The sequence below is a fragment of the Canis lupus genome, chromosome 29 (genome assembly GCF_048164855.1).
Source record: "Canis lupus baileyi chromosome 29, mCanLup2.hap1, whole genome shotgun sequence".
In the NCBI taxonomy this organism is placed as follows: Eukaryota; Metazoa; Chordata; class Mammalia; order Carnivora; family Canidae; genus Canis; species Canis lupus.
Genome location: NC_132866.1, coordinates 27,548,981 through 27,565,396, shown reverse-complemented (window position 1 = coordinate 27,565,396; position 16,416 = coordinate 27,548,981). Strand labels below are relative to the sequence as shown.

The 16,416-nt window shown below is 53.9% G+C and overlaps 1 protein-coding gene and 1 long non-coding RNA gene across 2 annotated transcripts; both read left to right on the top strand.

Moving 5' to 3' along the window:
* The first annotated feature begins 1,079 nt into the window (after positions 1-1,079).
* On the top strand, positions 1,080-5,427 carry KAZALD1 (Kazal type serine peptidase inhibitor domain 1). The gene is made up of 5 exons (XM_072805632.1): positions 1,080-1,932; positions 2,331-2,887; positions 4,032-4,192; positions 4,273-4,420; positions 4,595-5,427. Exons 2-5 carry the CDS (start codon positions 2,383-2,385, stop codon positions 4,684-4,686), a joined length of 906 nt encoding a protein of 301 aa, XP_072661733.1. The 5' UTR covers positions 1,080-1,932; positions 2,331-2,382; the 3' UTR covers positions 4,687-5,427.
* Positions 5,428-9,454: 4,027 nt separating this feature from the next.
* Positions 9,455-10,414, top strand: LOC140620984 (uncharacterized). Its single transcript, XR_012020703.1, has 2 exons — positions 9,455-9,493; positions 9,613-10,414. It is a non-coding gene; the product is annotated as an uncharacterized lncRNA (long non-coding RNA).
* The last annotated feature ends 6,002 nt before the right edge of the window (positions 10,415-16,416 follow it).

The window sequence follows — 16,416 nt, the reverse complement described above, 5'->3', positions numbered from 1 at the left end:
ATCCAAATTAAACTTGACTTTCACACACAGGAAGTCTTTCACATTTAATCCACAAATATTTACCAAGAATTTACTGTGCCGCCAGGCGCAGGGCTAGGTGCACAAGATACGGGGAAGCGTTAGGCATGATTCCTAATACGGCTTAGAGTACAGCAAAGACTGAAAAGTAAACAATCTGCTACAATAAAGTGAGGTAAGTGAAGAGTTTCTAGGTCTGGGGAGTTTGTTGTTTAAATACTGGCTCTGAGTCTTAGAAACTAGTAATAATTCTTTATGAAATCCCCTTCCGTTCAGTATACTGGGAGTGATCTCCACCCTCCAGGCATTTTGTAATTCAGAGCCAGAGACCTCCTTGAGTGGCTCTGTTGGCTCCACGTTCAAGTTCCCTCCTACCCTCCCTTCCCCTGTTTTCTTTCAAGGCTTCCTGCAGTTCTTCTACAGTGCACTTCTGCTCCAGGTCAACTCAGATGGCCCCAAGGCCACGGGATTATCCACGACTGGCAGCTATCGCGGGCTCCGCCCCTTCTTGTTCTGCTTTGAAACCCGCGGGCCTCTCCTGCGCGGCTTCCTTGACTTCCTGTTCTGATTCTCGCGACAGTTGCGAGACTTCGCGTGAAGTTCACTCCCAGTCCTTCTTGAGTTTTGGACACGAGGGTGACTGTGTATCGGTGTTCGCACACCTTGTCGGAGCCTCCCGGCCAGTAGTGGTGTGCGTGCTGCTAGGGAACCCCTAAGTGAAAGGGCTTGTCCGAGTTCAGGTCCGGAGACGGAGTCCTGGACCGCATCCAGGAGTTTGACGCTCCGGGCCTCCAGTACGCATGCGGAGTCGCCCGCCCTGGACTCAGGGGGTTGCTCAGGAGGCCCGCGTCCGAGCCGCTCGGCTGGGGGCCAGGTCCTTCTGGGCCGAGACTGCTAAGTACCGTCACCTCCCCAGCTGCAAAGCTCAGTTTCCACCCCCTGCAAACTGAACCGCAGCGCGGCTTCTGTAAGCCGCTTGGGGCAGGCTAGGGCGGGGCCTGGCAGACCCCCGGTAAGGCGGGCGGGCGGGCGGGCCTCCAGGAACGCTTTCCTCCCCGCCCCCAGCCCGAAGTGCCACGGTGGCGCCGGTGGCGGCCGCGAGACCGAATGCAAATGTAACCTGTAATCCCGACCCGGAGCGAGGTCCGCTGGGGAGGCGCCCCGCCCACCTCTCCCTGCGGCTGCTAGTCGCCTGGGACCTCTATAATCACCGGCTGTCCGCCGGCTGAAGCACCTGCCGGATGTGGGGAGGGTGGAGGAGGCCAGTTGTGGGGTGGCAGATGTAAGCGCCAAGTCTCTGGTCAGCGCCTTGGTAGGGAAGCTGGATGGACAAGAAGCCTTCGATAGCCCCAGGAAGCCGGCCCTGGGCTGCGGGGAGACTGCGTTGGTTGGCGCTGCCCTCCAGGAGCGCCGACTTGGCACCAGAGCTCCTACTTCCTGCCCATTATGCAGCCGTTCTAGCAGACCCCAGGGGCTGTGAAGTCCGATGGGACAAGTCCCAGACCTTCACTCAGCTCTTCGAGCTTCCCAGCCACCCCCAGATCCCGTACTCCCAACGTCCACCCCAGCCTGTCCCGAGTTTTCTCCGAGCTTCGGTGTCCGGTTACGGCTCCCCACTTCTCACTGTGACTTTGGCCCAGCTAGAGAAGTGGCCCAGAAGGGTCCCGTGCGGCTGCATAATATTGGCAGCTTCAGACCTGGAGGGAGGGGGTTGTGTTCGACGTCGAGAGGCGGGGAGAGGGGGCGGAGGAGTTGTTCTCCGACTGCAAGGCCGTGGGTTCTCTCAGAGATCCTCCCGCCGGAGCAGAGGTGGCTGCCAGGCCCAGCCGGTTGCTGGCCTCTGCTTTCTTTCCACCGCCTGCTTTTTCGGACTGGAGCTACGGCTGCCCTGAAGGGCTTAGTCCTGGACACCAGGTGAGTGGGCTCTGTGCCCCAGGGCATTACTCTTTCCCTGTTCCCACCCTTGATAACAATTTTTCAGTTCTGGGGCCATCCATTCCCATCCACCTCTAGGGCAGGAAGCTTCAGAGTTGGATGGCAAGTGGTGCTGCTGCTGGGGTGTGTCTGTGTGCGTGTGTGTGCGCGCGCGTGCGCTGGTGCTTGAGCTTTGTTACCTTTCTTCTCATTTCTCCCCAACCCCAGAAACACAGCCCAATCAATAACTGGATGACTCCTAGAGAGTCGCCAGGCCTGTTGTGGAGGATCGACTTGACTCCAACGAAGCAGGGGAGGGTGGGCAGTGCTCGGGTCAAACTTTGGTACAAGGAACAGCGAGGTTTTCTCTGACCTGACCTGGCTTCCCTCCCTGGCAGGGTGCCACGAACGCGCTGATGCCCGGAGTGCTCGCAGGGCTTCCAGCTAACCATGCCACCGCCACCCGCTGCTGCCCTGGCTCTGCCCTCGCTACTGCTGCTGCTGCTGCTACGGACGCCGCCCCCGACAGGCGCGCGGCCGTCCCCAGGCCCCGATTACCTGCGGCGCGGCTGGCTGCGGCTGCTGGCGGAGGGCGAGGGCTGCGCTCCCTGCCGGCCAGAAGACTGCGCGGCGCCGCGGGGCTGCCTGGCCGGCCGGGTGCGCGACGCGTGCGGCTGCTGTTGGGAATGCGCCAACCTCGAGGGCCAGCTCTGCGACCTGGACCCCAGCGCCCACTTCTATGGGCGCTGCGGCGAGCAGCTTGAGTGCCGGTTGGACGCAGGCGGCGACCTGAGCCGCGGAGAGGTTCCGGAGCCTCTGTGTGCCTGCCGCTCGCAGCGCCCGCTTTGCGGATCCGACGGCCGCACCTACGCGCAGATCTGCCGCCTGCAGGAGGCGGCCCGTGCTCGGCCGGACGCCAACCTCACTGTGGCGCACCCGGGGCCCTGCGAATCGGGTACGCGCGGCCCTGGGGCCTACCCCCGGCACTTGGGGCACTCGAGGCATTGCTCCCCGACCTCCGACTGAACTGGTCTCTGGCCAGCGGAGCGGAAAAGACGAGGCCTCGAGTCCAGTGTAAGAGCCGGCTCTCGCAGCTGGTTGGCAGAGCCCGCCGCCTGAAGGTGCGGGTCCGAGTTCTGTCCATAAGCTGTGTGCCCTGGAGAAAGCTCCAGACCTGGCGGGCACAGAGCCAATGGCTGGTCCTAAAACTGAGAGTGAAGAGACTCCCAGACTTTGTCCAGATCGCTGGAGCCCAGGCAGGGAGACTTGGGTTCCAGAAAGATGCAATATGGTTTCTCTTGGGCGGATTCCAATTCGATTCGTAGTGGAGCGAGCTGTTAGCCCAGTCCGCCCACCTCCCTTCTCTTCTTTCGGTGCCTCTGGATTCGTGAAGGAGGGGGCGATTCCAGCTCCTCCCTGCCGTCCCAGGGGGGCTGACGGCCATTCAAGCCTCAGGTTTCCTTTGGCAGCATTACTTCACTTTCACTTCCTGAGCCCCTTTGAGGGAGCTGAGCTGGCCTGGCTGGGGCTGCCAGGAAAACAAACACCGGCAGGGTCCCAAGATTTTACCCCACAACTTCAGGCTCTCTGCCTGCTGCCTGGATCTGGTTTCAGGTTCTCTGCCTTTCCCACGTGGGAACCCCCCTCCTCCACCCCAATCCCCTGTCTAAGTGTGTGTGTGGAGGAAGGGTTGCTCTCTGGGTCTTTGGCAACTGGACCTAGTTAGGAAGGGGGGAGGGAAGGGGGAGGTGTTGGTAACCAAGTAGAGCAGGATGGAGGCCTCAAGGGTGGCATGAGGACAGGGGAGCAATTGGGGATAGAGTGTGGCTGCCAACCTGGGATGTGGATCTGTGTGCTTGTTTGTGCATCCTGTCTGCATGTACCTCTCCATTTCTGAGTTTGTACGTTGTGTGTACCTGTACCTACATTTCTATGTACCGGTGTGTATCTGTCATGCCATGTTTATGGATGTGTACTTACCTCAGTGTTTATTGTCTTTCCCCACAAACATATCCATGATGGTTCATACACATATGGGCGGGCTTCTTGCTGGATCAGGTGTGCCATGCTGTTCTCAGGCCTCCCACCTCCATCCCTAGAGCCTCAGATCGTGTTGCACCCATATGACATTTGGAACGTGACGGGGCAGGATGTGATCTTTGGCTGTGAGGTGTTTGCATACCCCATGGCATCCATCGAGTGGAGGAAGGACGGCTTGGACATTCAGCTACCAGGGGATGATCCCCACATCTCAGTGCAGGTAGGATAGGGAGCAGAGGCCTCCTTGGGCAGCCCAGGGTCCCCCTAGAAAGACCCTGCTGACTCCTCCTCTGGCTCTAGTTCAGGGGTGGACCCCAGAGGTTTGAGGTGACAGGCTGGCTACAGATCCAGGCTGTGCGTCCCAGCGATGAGGGTATCTACCGCTGCCTGGCTCGCAATGCTCTGGGCCAGGTGGAGGCCCCAGCTAGCCTGACAGTGCTCACACCAGGTAAGGGGGAGCCCTGGGCTCTGGGGGCTGGGGGCCTAAGGGTGGATTCAGGCTCTTGAATGTGTATCCCTGTGTGTATGTATATGTGGGTGAAAAGGCAGGTATGGCTTTCTCATAGCCTGGGGGTACTGACAGCCCCTCTGTTCTCTCCCCTTTGCCCACATGTGTTTGCAGACCAGCTGAACTCCACAGGCCTCCCCCAGCTGCCATCCCTGCATCTGGTTCCTGAGGAGGTTGAGAGTGAAGAGGGAGAAGATTATTACTAGGTCTGGATCCCTGGCCTATGGGGATGGGGGGATAGTATTCATCCCTGCTCTTGAAAAGACCTAAAAGGGGGAGCAGGGCTCTTTAATTGCTTTCATGCCCTTAATAGAGGAGACGTGGTGGTTAAGTAGGGAGACAAAAGTTGGAGGAGAGTAAGGAGAGAGGTAAAGGATAGGGGAGGTGGGAAGCCGAAGGGCCCATGGAGGAGGTGCCCTGGCCAGGACAATCTCCAGTGTGGACCAACTGGGCAGAAGACAGCAGCTGCCTGCTAATCCCCAGGGTGGGTGGGAGTATTATGGGGTGCAGAGCAGACACAAAGAGGCAGCTAGGATCCTCCTCTTCTTTCTGACAGCCCTCCCTCTAGCCCTGCTCAGCCAGTCTTCTTAACTACCCTTCACCACAGCTCCTGCTGTTGTTTTTCTAGTCCTAGTCCCTAACCTTTGCCTAGCCTTGGTTTACCCTTCCTCAAAACTCATCTAGAAATTCCCCCCCTCACCTAAGTTCCAATTGCATTTACTAACTGCAGTCCTCTTTGCTATTGGGCATCTGTTGTCTGGAAAAGCATAATGGAGCATGGTTTAGTCCAGCGCAGTAAAATGGGCATTTGGTCATGCCTAACTTCTCCTGTCATTCTGGAAACTCTGTGAGGCCCAGCACCATATCGTATACCACTCTGTATTGGACAATGCCTAGCACAAGACTAGGCACAGTAGGCACACAATAAAGATTTATGAACAAACTGAGGCACACAGATGCACAGGTGGTTCATGCAGGTGTGCACATGAAGACCGCATTTCCCTGGGAGGCTTCCCATGGTAGTAGGACACTGGCTTCCAGAAGCTGTAGGTCCTGCTCTCTAAGCACATGCCTGCCAGATGTACGGAGAGGAAGCTTGAGCTGGGGCCTACCCTGCCCTCTAGGGAGGAAGTCTGAAGCCATCTGGTTGGAGGGAGGGTATTCTTCGAGTCTGCACTCCATTTGGGCTGGACTAGTTAGATTGCCTGCCCCTCTGTTCAACCCACTCTGGTCCCCGCCCCAGGCAGAGTGGGGAACCAGGTCTATGTGGGTAGAACCCCAGTGTAAAAGCACATACTGGATGAACGAGAGGAGACTCTGGGCCATGAGCATGGGCTGCACCCTAGGATTCCCCCTTGGAATCCACCCATTGCCCTGCTGCAACCAAGCAAAGTCAGGTAAGCCTGTTTCCTCAGCTGCCAACTGTGACCTAGCTGGCTGGGGGTCCGTCCAGGAGCCGGTTTTTCATTCCCCACATCTCTCTCCATGCTGGCCATACCTAGCCTGGGTGAGGCTCAGTGTTTATTGACTGATTGAAGCAGAAAATGAAAACTTAAGTTCAGGAGGCCAAGATCTAGTGTATGGATGGCGACAGTCTCCTACGCGCCGGGGCCACGCCCAGAGCCTGGCGCCACCACAGGAGAGATTGCAGTTGGCTGGGTGTCTGAGCTTGTCCTCTGGGGCCCAAGGCAGGGAGCCCGGGCTCTCGGGAGGGGCGTGGTCCGGAATCCTCACCCGAGGGCTTGGCAGTCCCTCCCGCAGAACCGCAGGGCTCCTCCAGAGGCTGAGCCAGAGGACAGCTCTTTAGTCCTGTCTGGAGCCAGGAGGCCCCAGGAACTGCTCTCGACAGCTCGAGCAGGTTGGATACTTGGGGCGAATTCCAAGACCACCGCGGAAGCAGCAGTAGGGATGTGAACCCTGTGCCAAGGATAGGGGGGCTCGTGCTGTCCCGCCGAAGGAGGTCGGCTCCACGCTGAAGGAGGGGACGCGGTCTGGGCTCTGTGGCAGCCTGGGATTGCGACCCTGGCTAGGGGCTTCGCCCAGCTGTGCTCGAAGGCGCCCCCTGGCGGGTCTGTCGATAACACGTGCCCACCTGCGGAGCCGAGACGGAACCCTACCCGAGGGGATCACAAGCACCCCCGGGAGTCTGTACTCCTTGATCGCTTTTGCAGACTTTGTAGAGAATTGAAATGCAGCCTCTCTGTAGCCTCAGTTTCCCCCCTCCCGGCCCTGCTGATTCAGGCCGCAGAGCCTGGAATACAAGGAATCCCTGCTGCTCCACCCCCGCCCCCTCCCCGTCTCTGCTCCGCGGACGGGCTTTAATAACGTCGCTGGAAAGTGACACGCGATTTATTATTAAAGTAATGCAGGGACGGGAAAGGTTTAATAAACGCGCTGCGATGCCGAGGATTATTCACCGCAAATAAATGAGTGCGCGGGCATGTTTTAATAAATAATTTCCCGCTGCTCCCGGGGGAAGAGAGGGGAAGAGGGGGGGATGCTGAGCCGCTGCCAGAACTCTCGGCCTCACCTCCCTCACGGGTTTTCCAGCCTTGCCTGCGTTTTTCGTTCGAGGTTGCTCACACTCGAAGTGTGAGGTTCCAAGAGAGCTGACTCTGAGTGTCCCACCCTACTTCTCCCATCTCCGGGATTTTAAGTGGTTTGCTTAAGATGAGAGAATGCACTTCGACTCCGAACCCGAGACCCCGAGTCAACTCTGTACCGGTGCAGGAGGGGTTAACCGGGACCAGCTCCTCCCTAGCCGAGGGTTCTAGGTCCCAGGGTCTGGCGCTTCTCTCCGCTTTTGGCTGACCCCCCGGCTGGGCGTCCAGGGCGAGATGTCGGGAGTACACCGAGGTTGGGGGGCTGTGTGTACAGGTGTGTGGGCGCCACGTGTGTACAAATGACCCTGACTCCCTCGTCCGCCGTAGTGAGGAATCTGCTTATTACTAGGAAGGCTCCTAGTAAAGGTCCTTGAGCTGCGCTGTTCTGAACCGATGGAGTCCGGGTGAAGCCCAACTTTTGGCTCACTGGTGAATGAGGGTGGATTTGAGGACTGAGCAGAACTGCCCCCCCCCCCCCCAAGGGGAGTCCACCCCTCCAACAGAAGCCTGGAGGCCCGAAGGGATGAGCCCGACTTCGGAGAAGCTCGAGATTGCAGTCTTTGGGGACCAAGGGCACGCCCACCGTCCTGCTGCGTATGGGAGTGAGGGGGAAAGCCTGGGGTACACCGGCTCCGCGTTTTCCACCTCGGCCGAAAGGGACGACAGCTCTGGCGACACCTCTGGCAACACTTGGGAGTACGGGAAGTGGCAAAAGAGTGCCATCTGGTGGATATTTCTGGTTGTAGCAGCCAGGCCGGGCCAGGGGGCCTTAAGACAGTTAAATTGGGAAAATTTGAGTAAAAAGATGCTTCCGTTTGTATTTATTTATGTATGTGAATGTGCACGTGTGTGTAATATATACGTGGCATCTATGTGTGATATATATGTAATATCAATATGTTCTTAGTTATGTGTGTGCTTGCATGCATTATATATGAGGTGTATATATATATGTATATACTATATTATAACATGTGTTATACATGTGGATTATCTAAAAGCACATGTGCGTGTGGATAACCACATGGATACATGTATACATGTGTGTCCATAAGCACTGTATATATGGATGTATTGTTATAAGTGTATATAGCTGTATGTATACATTTATTTGCAAGTGTGTGTTCCATTATGTGCTGTTAGCTCAACAAATATTTGTCCTGTGCCAACATTGCTATAGGAACTGGAAATGCATCACAGGAAAACACATTGTCCCTGACCTTACAGAGCTTACGTTCTCTTGTAACATGTGCATGAGAATGTATGTATACTTAGATTAATTATGTATGTGCATGTTTACATGATTATGTGCACATATGTGTGTAACTCTCCACACGTGTGAGGGGCAGACAGGCCTAAATACTCTTCTGGTGGACTTGGAGACTCCTTGAACTCTTTTTTTTGCTCAAAAGTTCAGGTCTTGTCACTTAGGACTCTAAGTGTGCAGGCAGCTTAGGGCAGAGGGAAAGAGGCTGGAGACATAGGCCCATTCCCTCCTGGGATGTGTGTTTTGGTCACCTCTCCAGCCCTCCAAATGACTAGGTTCTTTCTCATTGGGTGAACAGCTATGGAAATCCACTCAGGGAAATGAGATGTTAATGAAGATCAACTCTTACCTGTCAATGCAAAGCACCTTGGGAAGGAAGGATGATGGTTGGAATGTGTGGGTGTGGGGTCTGGGAAGCTGGGGGTTGGAATGAGTTTTCTGAGGGCAGTGGTGGGTGCATTTAGAGACTAGGAAGGATCCGGTCTTGAAGGTAGTGGTGGGAGCTCTGGGAGTCAGTTGAAGATAATAGAGGGTGGTTTGAGGACTCTGGGAGGGTTGGTCTGGTAGAGAGAGATGGGGCTGTGGGGGGGGGCAAGGAGGGTGGTAATGAGATCAGCATCAGAGACAGAGTTGAGGGGGTGGAGCGATAGAGGCTCTGGTGGCAATCTTAGGGCAGAATCTGGAAGCTAGATCAGTTGGAGCTATCCCTGTCTTTCTTCCCACCCTCCCTTCTCCAGGCTGGGGCCCCTATGTTCCTTGGTCCTCTCTCTGCTCAAGATGGATCCCAGATGTGCTGGTGGCAGAGAAGAGTGTAGGCTCCAGAGCTTGGCCTGGCTTAGGTGACTCACAGGTAGGCAAGGTGAGGCCCCGCTCCCAACATCACTGTACCATGAAGCCTCATCCCAGCCAGCTGGGCCACTGCCCGCCCAGTTGCCATTACCGGCTTTCAGTTTGGGCTCAGCACCAGGGGTTCAAATGAGAGTGAGGCCTGGACCTGGAAAGGGTCATCATAGACGCCCCCTCCCCACATACACCCACACATTTCCGGAACTGAATTAGGAAAGGTGCTTCTGAATGATTTCTTCCTTCCTTCCCTCCTTTGCTAGATGTTTTCCAGATGTAGTCAAGGCCAGGAGTCTTCAGGTACGTCCTCACCCTTGGTCTGGGGCAGCATCTCATGCCTGACTACTTCATCCCAAAACCAGGGTTTCTGTCCCTTTGTTGCCTCTCTTCACTTTGTTTAGCCTCTCTTTTATTTCCAGGACTGAAGTCTTAGGTGCCGGGGCTGTGTCTCCCCTGGTTGGAGGCATGGCAGAGGGGCTGAAGACATGGGCTGACTCCTGGCCATGTGAGTGACTGAAGGCTCTCTGAACAGGGAGAAGAGTTATGAAAGCCAATTTGGGTGACAAATGTTTCTCCGCGATCAAATCTCACCTTCTCCCCTTGGTGGGCAGAACCTTGGGAGGCAACCCGGACTTGAGGGTCTGGAGTTCCCTGGGAGAAAAGACAGAGTCTTTATGAGAAGTGACAGGGTCTCCCAGGATGAAAGTGCGGATCTAGGGACAAATATTCCTACCTCCCCCCACCAACCCCCATCCCAGATCACTGAAGCAGGGCTGGTGAGGCCACACAGGCCTCCTGGATTCAGCTGACCTTTCAGGGACCCAGGTTCTAACTCTGGCTTCCCATTTCCCTCTGCCCCTCCCCCACAGTGTGAACCTGTGGCAGAAGGGTTTAAGTTCTGAGGTTAGTAGTGTGGGGAGGGCTCTCACTGGCAGTGGTCTCTGAAGGGCAATGAAGGGTCTTTGGGAGCAGAACTAGGGCTCGGAGGTTAAGGATAGCCTGGCAGGGGCACATAAGGTTTTGTAGCACAGGTCTGAATGTCAGTTTTACCACTTTTTAAGTGCATACCCTGGGTAGTTTTCTTAGCTTCCCTTCTGTGCCCTCCTCTGAAAGGTAATATAAAACTTCCTCTGTAGAGGTTGTGATGACAGTAGAGGTCTTATAAGTAATGTTTCTGGAACATAATAGGTGTTCAATAAATGATCAATTTTACTACTATAATTTCTGGGCAGAGGAGCTGCATGCAGATGGGGTTTGGGTACCTAGTACAGAGCTTCTTGCTGAAGTGTATGTTGGAGGATGGAGTGATCGCAGTCTGGGGGCCTGCCTGGAGAAGGCCTTAGGAATTGGGCTTTGGAGGAAGGAAAGGGCTAAGGTGGGTGGGGATGCATAGGAACTGGGCTCCCAGAGAACTTGGCAGCCTTCACCCTCACTCTCAGCCCTCCTCAGGGAGCCCCCATCACAGCCCAGGGCTTTAGCTCTGCACTTGCAGGGAGGGGCATCTCCAAACTCACCTCCATCCATCTCTTTTATCTGGGCTGCTGAAGGCTAGAGCTCTAGGGGACCTCTGATGGGGAACAGATACAGACCAGGCGGAAGCAGCCGGAACTGTGCAGAGCTAGAGCTGAGGACCAGGCCAGGGGGTCAGTGAAGACAGATAAAGCTCAGAGCAGCTGGGGACTCAGGGGACCATGGGGAAGGGCAGGGGGGGCTTCAGAGGCTCTGTCCTGGGAGGAGGCAAGTGCCGGAAGCTTCTGATGAGGACCAGTGTCCATCAAGGATTTCAAACATCCAGGCAAGGCCTTTCATTACTCTTTGGGAGGAGGAAAGGAGTAGAGCTTCCTCCCCTAGGTACAGCTGGAGGAAGGCCAGGGTGCCTTCCAGGGATGAGTGTTAGTCTCAGGGTGAAGCTAAACCCAGGAACCGGGTGGCCTCAAGTCCCTGGCCAAAGGCAGGGCTTCTGGGGGCTGCCTTACCTTGAAGGTGGAGATGGGGAAAGGGTTGGTAAGCTATTCTATGATTTTAGTTCCTGTTTTAATTAACTTTGAAGGGCTTGGGGCCTCCCTGAACACCAGGGAGAGGAACAGAGCAGACGTTTATTTTCCTCTTTTCCCCTTTAAAGACAATTTTATTAAATCACTTTGTTTTCATTCTGGCTTGAACATGGGGCATTTAAATGGAAAAGTAATTATTTCACCTCGTTTGCTTATGGAGAGAAGAGAGTCAGGAAAGGGAGGGATGCCAATGAGAGGAAGAGGCTGGCAGCTCTGGGCCAGCACATGTGAGCTCACACACGCATGCATGCACACACACACACAAACACAGATACACAATCATGCTTACCTTCACTCCAACAGCAATGTCCCCCACACTGGCACACATTGTGTACCCAGAGAAAGACATGCCTTATCCACACCCTCCCAAATATAGACACCTCAGCACTTGCAAACACACATCTACATTCTTCCAAAGACACACTCCTTCCCCAGAGCCATGCTTACAGGCAGAAGCTCCCTATCTCAGGCGAACATTCACAATACATTGTGCTCACCGTATAGGCACTCTTGCCGATCCTTGCAGACACCCCTTCCAAGCGTTGTGGTTTTGGGTGTGCATGAACATACACACACACAGACCCACCATATTCGAGTCCTTCTGAGCCTATTGAGTTACATCATCACAAGTACACACAGGTTCAAACACACAACTCTCATTGTCAGACACCAAGCACACACTGACCAGGATGCCTGGGAACAGATTTGGGTGAAGGGAGACATTGTCATGGAGAAGGTGGAGTCCTGGAACTCTCTGTGTCTCTCATTGGGGTTCTCAGGCCCCCACATCTACCTGTCTCCTAGGCCACTCCACGAGTCCCTTTCTCTGCACCTGTAAGGACCTTGGGATGACTGCTGGTGACCTTGTTTCTGCAGCCTCTGGGACAGATCTGCTCCCTGCATCCCTCCCGCCTCTCCCCTCAGATCCCCGGTGCAGGGCGGGAGCAGGCTGCACGGGCTGGGACCCGGGTTCTAACCCCGGCTTCCCGCACTACCCCCCCATCTCAGTCGGCGTCCGAGGGGTTAAAACTTCGGTAGCGCACCCCCTCCACTCCCACCCCTGGCTGGTACTTGGAGGGCGGGGTTCGAGGAGCCTGTACCTGTACTTTGTCTTCATCTGTCACCCCTTCTGACAGTCAGATACATCTTGTGGGGAGGGGGGGCGTGGGGGCGGGGAGCAATAATTAACCTCTCCTGCCTCATACCCCAAATGCCGCCTTCTCGGCAGCGGCTGCAGCGGGGTCTGCGGGAGGGAGAGAGAGAGGAAAGGGAGGAGATGCGGAGGGGCGAAAGGAGAAAGCGGGAGAGGATCAAGAGGGAAGGGAGCCGAGAGGAAAGGCCCTGACATTTTTATTGCCCTGCCAACCTCTTTTCCACACCCTTCTTTCCACGCTCTCTTCCCAGGGAATGGCGGGCAGTTGGGGGAGCCGATTAGAAGAATGGGGGAGAGCCTAGTGCACTCGCTAACTCCGGGCTCCCCCTCACCACTCCTCCTGAAGGTCGGGGGTGGATCTGGGGCACCATGGTACAGGAAGGGAGATTCCTAGTGTAGCCCTGGAACCAGAGGATGAGGATGAGGAGAGGGCTTTGGGCTATGTGGGGGGGTGCAATGCTGATATTTCACATATATGGCAAATGACTAGAGCTTGTGTTAAGGATTAATTTTTGTTCCAATCAGTGAAGGGGGAGAGGGGTCTTGTGTTATTCCTGGAGAGGCAAGTGAGTCCAATGCTGAGGCCTGGTGGATTAAAAGCTCTCAGATTGGGGTGGGAGACAGAGGACACTTCTAAAAAGTAAAAATCAAAATCAAAAGTCTTGGGGCGGGGTGGCTGGAATTAGAGCTTAGATAAACAGAAGACAAATTTGTCATGGTCTTGGTCCTCGGATGAAGCAGGTGGAACTCAGGGTCAGGCAAGCATTGTCTGTAGCCAAGGAGATGAATTTGGTTATGGAGTATTTCCAGCCAGACTGCTGTGTGTCTGAGGTGGACCTGGGAAGAGACTAGGAAGTAGCCAGGATGGGAGGGAGAGGTGTTGCTGTCACTGCTGGGCCTGCTGGGGGCGTAGAGACACAGGGCCCTGCCTGTCCCCTGGGCTGCCTGAGGAGCCAGGAGATTCTAGCTTTTTCCATCTTTTTAAGAAGTTGTTAGTCAAATCTGTCATCCACAGTGTCTGAGAAGTACCTTTCCTCTTTTTTTTTTTTAAACAGTCTTTTTTTATTATTATTTATTTATGATACAGAGAGAGAGAGGCAGAGATACAGGCAGAGGGAGAGGGAGAAGCAGGCTCCATGCACCGGGAGCCCGACGTGGGATTCGATCCCGGGTCTCCAGGATCGCACCCTGGGCCAAAGGCAGGCGCTAAACCGCTGCGCCACCCAGGGATCCCTACCTTTCCTCTTAAAGTCTCTGATAGAATTACGGTCACGGCATTGTCCAGGAGTCAGGATCCCTCGTTCTCATCTTGGTTCTGCCAACAGAACCAGTTTTAGCTAGCTGCATGATGGAAGATAAGTCATTTAACCTCTCTGGACCTCAGTGTTCTGATTTATAAAGTGAGAGCAGGGAGGATGGGTGAGACAAACTATAAATACTCGCCATCCTGATGTCCTATGATTTCTGAGGCCTAAGGAACATTAACAGGCTTAGCCGTGCTGCCACTTCCCCTTGCACTGGCTCTCGGAACCCTCCTGACCCTGAGCAACACAGACATAGCCCCAAACATGTTCACTTGATCACTTGCCTTGCCTCCCTTTCCACCTATCCCCTGCCCCAACCTCCTTGCCCCTCATACTGTGCATCCCTGGACTCCCAATCATCTATAGAATTTGCTGTGGTTGGGAAAGAGCCTGGGGCCAGGGTACCCCAACAGAAAAGCTGACTCTAGGTATTTCTGTTTATTTTTTTAAAAGATTTTATTTATTTATTCATGATAGACACACAGAGAGAGAGAGAGGCAGAGATACAGGCAGAGGGAGAAGCAGGCTCCATCCAGGAGCCTGATGTGGGACTCGATCCTGGGTCTCCAGCATCACGCCCTGGGCCAAAGGTAGGCACCAAACCACTGAGCCACTCAGGGATCTCCGGTATTTCTGTTTAAAAGAGAAAGAAGAAAGCCTAGCAGAGCTGGAAAGCAGAGCACCAAGGCAGAAAGTTAGCACTGGAAAGGACTTGCCAAATGGGGAGAGGGAGCATTGGAAATGGAAGGGAGCCAGGAAAGGCAAAGAGAGAGAAAGAAGGCTCAGCTCAGCTGCAAGGGCGGGACACACAAACACACACACACACACACACACACACACACACACACACACACGACACTCAGAGAGTGAGGAGTGAAACGGTGCTGACAGCGTTGTCAGGAAATCACCTCCAAGCATCCCACACCCTGGTGTGTCAGTTCCATCTCCCCAGGGGAGGAGCCCCTGTGAGTCACTGCTGCTGTCTGTCCCCTGGATTTCACTCCCAACCCCCTCATCCCCTCCCATCCCCAAACACATAGCTCTCCTCCAGAAGGGAATGAATTTCTGGCTATTATTTTCTTCATCTGGGGAAGTGCTGGGCATTTTGGCAGTAGAAGGGAAGAAGAGAAAAGCAAGAAGTCAGGCCTACCTGTGCTGAGGCTGCTTAGGGTGGCGCTGGGTGACCCAGGGCAATGTGGTGCCTCTGACTGAGCTGGTCTTCTAGACAAGTGTGGCACTTCGGAAAGAAGTGGGCTTTTCTCCAGCAGCATGGGACCTGGAACCTAGGTGACCCAGTTGGTCACCTAGGACACATCAGGGGCCCCAGAAAAAGGCTGAGCTCTTGTTTAAACCCAGTCCTGGGAATCCCTGGGTGGCTCAGCGGTTTAGCGCCTGCCTTTGGCCCAGCGCCTGATCCTGGAGTCCTGGGATCAAGTCCCATATCAGGCTCCCTGCATGGAGCCTGCTCCTCCCTCGGCCTGTGTCTCTGTCTCTCACTCTGTGTGTCTTTCATGAATAAATAAATAAATAAATAAATAAAATCTTAAAAAAAAAAAATAAACCCAGTCCTGCTGAAAGAGAGGCTTGGTGTTTGGAGGGAATGTTTCTGGCAGCCTCCTCTGTGTGTGTGTGTGTGTGTGTGTGTGTGTGTGCGTGCGCGCAGAGTCTGTCTCTTTCAGCCCTGGAGGTCAGAAATGAGTTCCACTCTCCTCAGACACACTCTGGGGTTTCTTCTCTGGCCTTGATCTCTTTCTCCTATCTCCCTTTCTGTGGGTATAGGCCTCTCATTCCAGCCCCAATCCCATAAAGACCTCTTGTTATAGCCCCAATCCCAGCTCTCACCCCTGCCCCCCTTCCCTCATACCCCATCACCTCCACAAGATAGCCCTTCATCTGTCTTTATGAATCCTTTTTATTGATTTTATTCTTTAAATGTAGTACATGAATATATGATTATAGGAATTTCAAACAATTCAGAAACGTGTAGAGTAAGAAGGAAAAGCCTGTCTTCTCTCTTTCCCTCTAATCCTGCCCTCTTCTCTGGAAGCTACTGCTCTTAACAATTGGGTGTGTATTCTTCTAGGTCTTTTATATGTTCACCACACACACACAGTCAGACACACACACACAAATTAGGTTTATTTTTTTAAAGATTGTATTTATTTATTCATCAGAGAGACAGAGAGAGAGAGAGAGAGAGAGAGAGAGAGGCAGAGACATAGGCAGAGGGAGAAGCAGGCTCCATGCAGGAAGCCTGATGTGGGACTCGATCCTGGGACTTTGGAATCACACCCTGAGCCAAAGGCAGACGCTCAACTGCTGAGTCACCCAGGTGTCACACAAATTAGGTTTAAAAACACTTATTATACAGACTTGTCATGCCATACTACTATTTTATTATTTGTTCTTTTCACTTAAATATCAGAGATATCTTCCAGGCCAGTATATACAAGGATATACCTCAATACATATAGCTATATTTTACATGGCCCTCCAGAATAGATTTAACCAATTCCTTGTTGGTGGGTCTTTATGTCATTCCCAGGTTTTTCTCTTACAATGCCACAGTGAGCCTCCTTAAATATATGTCATTTTGCACAAGAATGAGTATTTCTGAGATTCAGATTTATTAAAATGACATTGCTGGATCCAAAGACATTCACTGAATATCTAATTCAGACATTTTTTTTCAAGCCTGAAATCCACATTTCC

Bases quoted from the DNA above. Each gene is read 5' to 3' on its own strand.
- KAZALD1 (XM_072805632.1), top strand. From the start codon at position 2,383: ATGCCACCGCCACCCGCTGCTGCCCTGGCTCTGCCCTCGCTACTGCTG. The intron at 2,888-4,031 runs GTACGCGCGGCC...CTCCATCCCTAG, and splicing joins CCCGGGGCCCTGCGAATCGG to AGCCTCAGATCGTGTTGCAC. The intron at 4,193-4,272 runs GTAGGATAGGGA...CTCTGGCTCTAG, and splicing joins ATCCCCACATCTCAGTGCAG to TTCAGGGGTGGACCCCAGAG.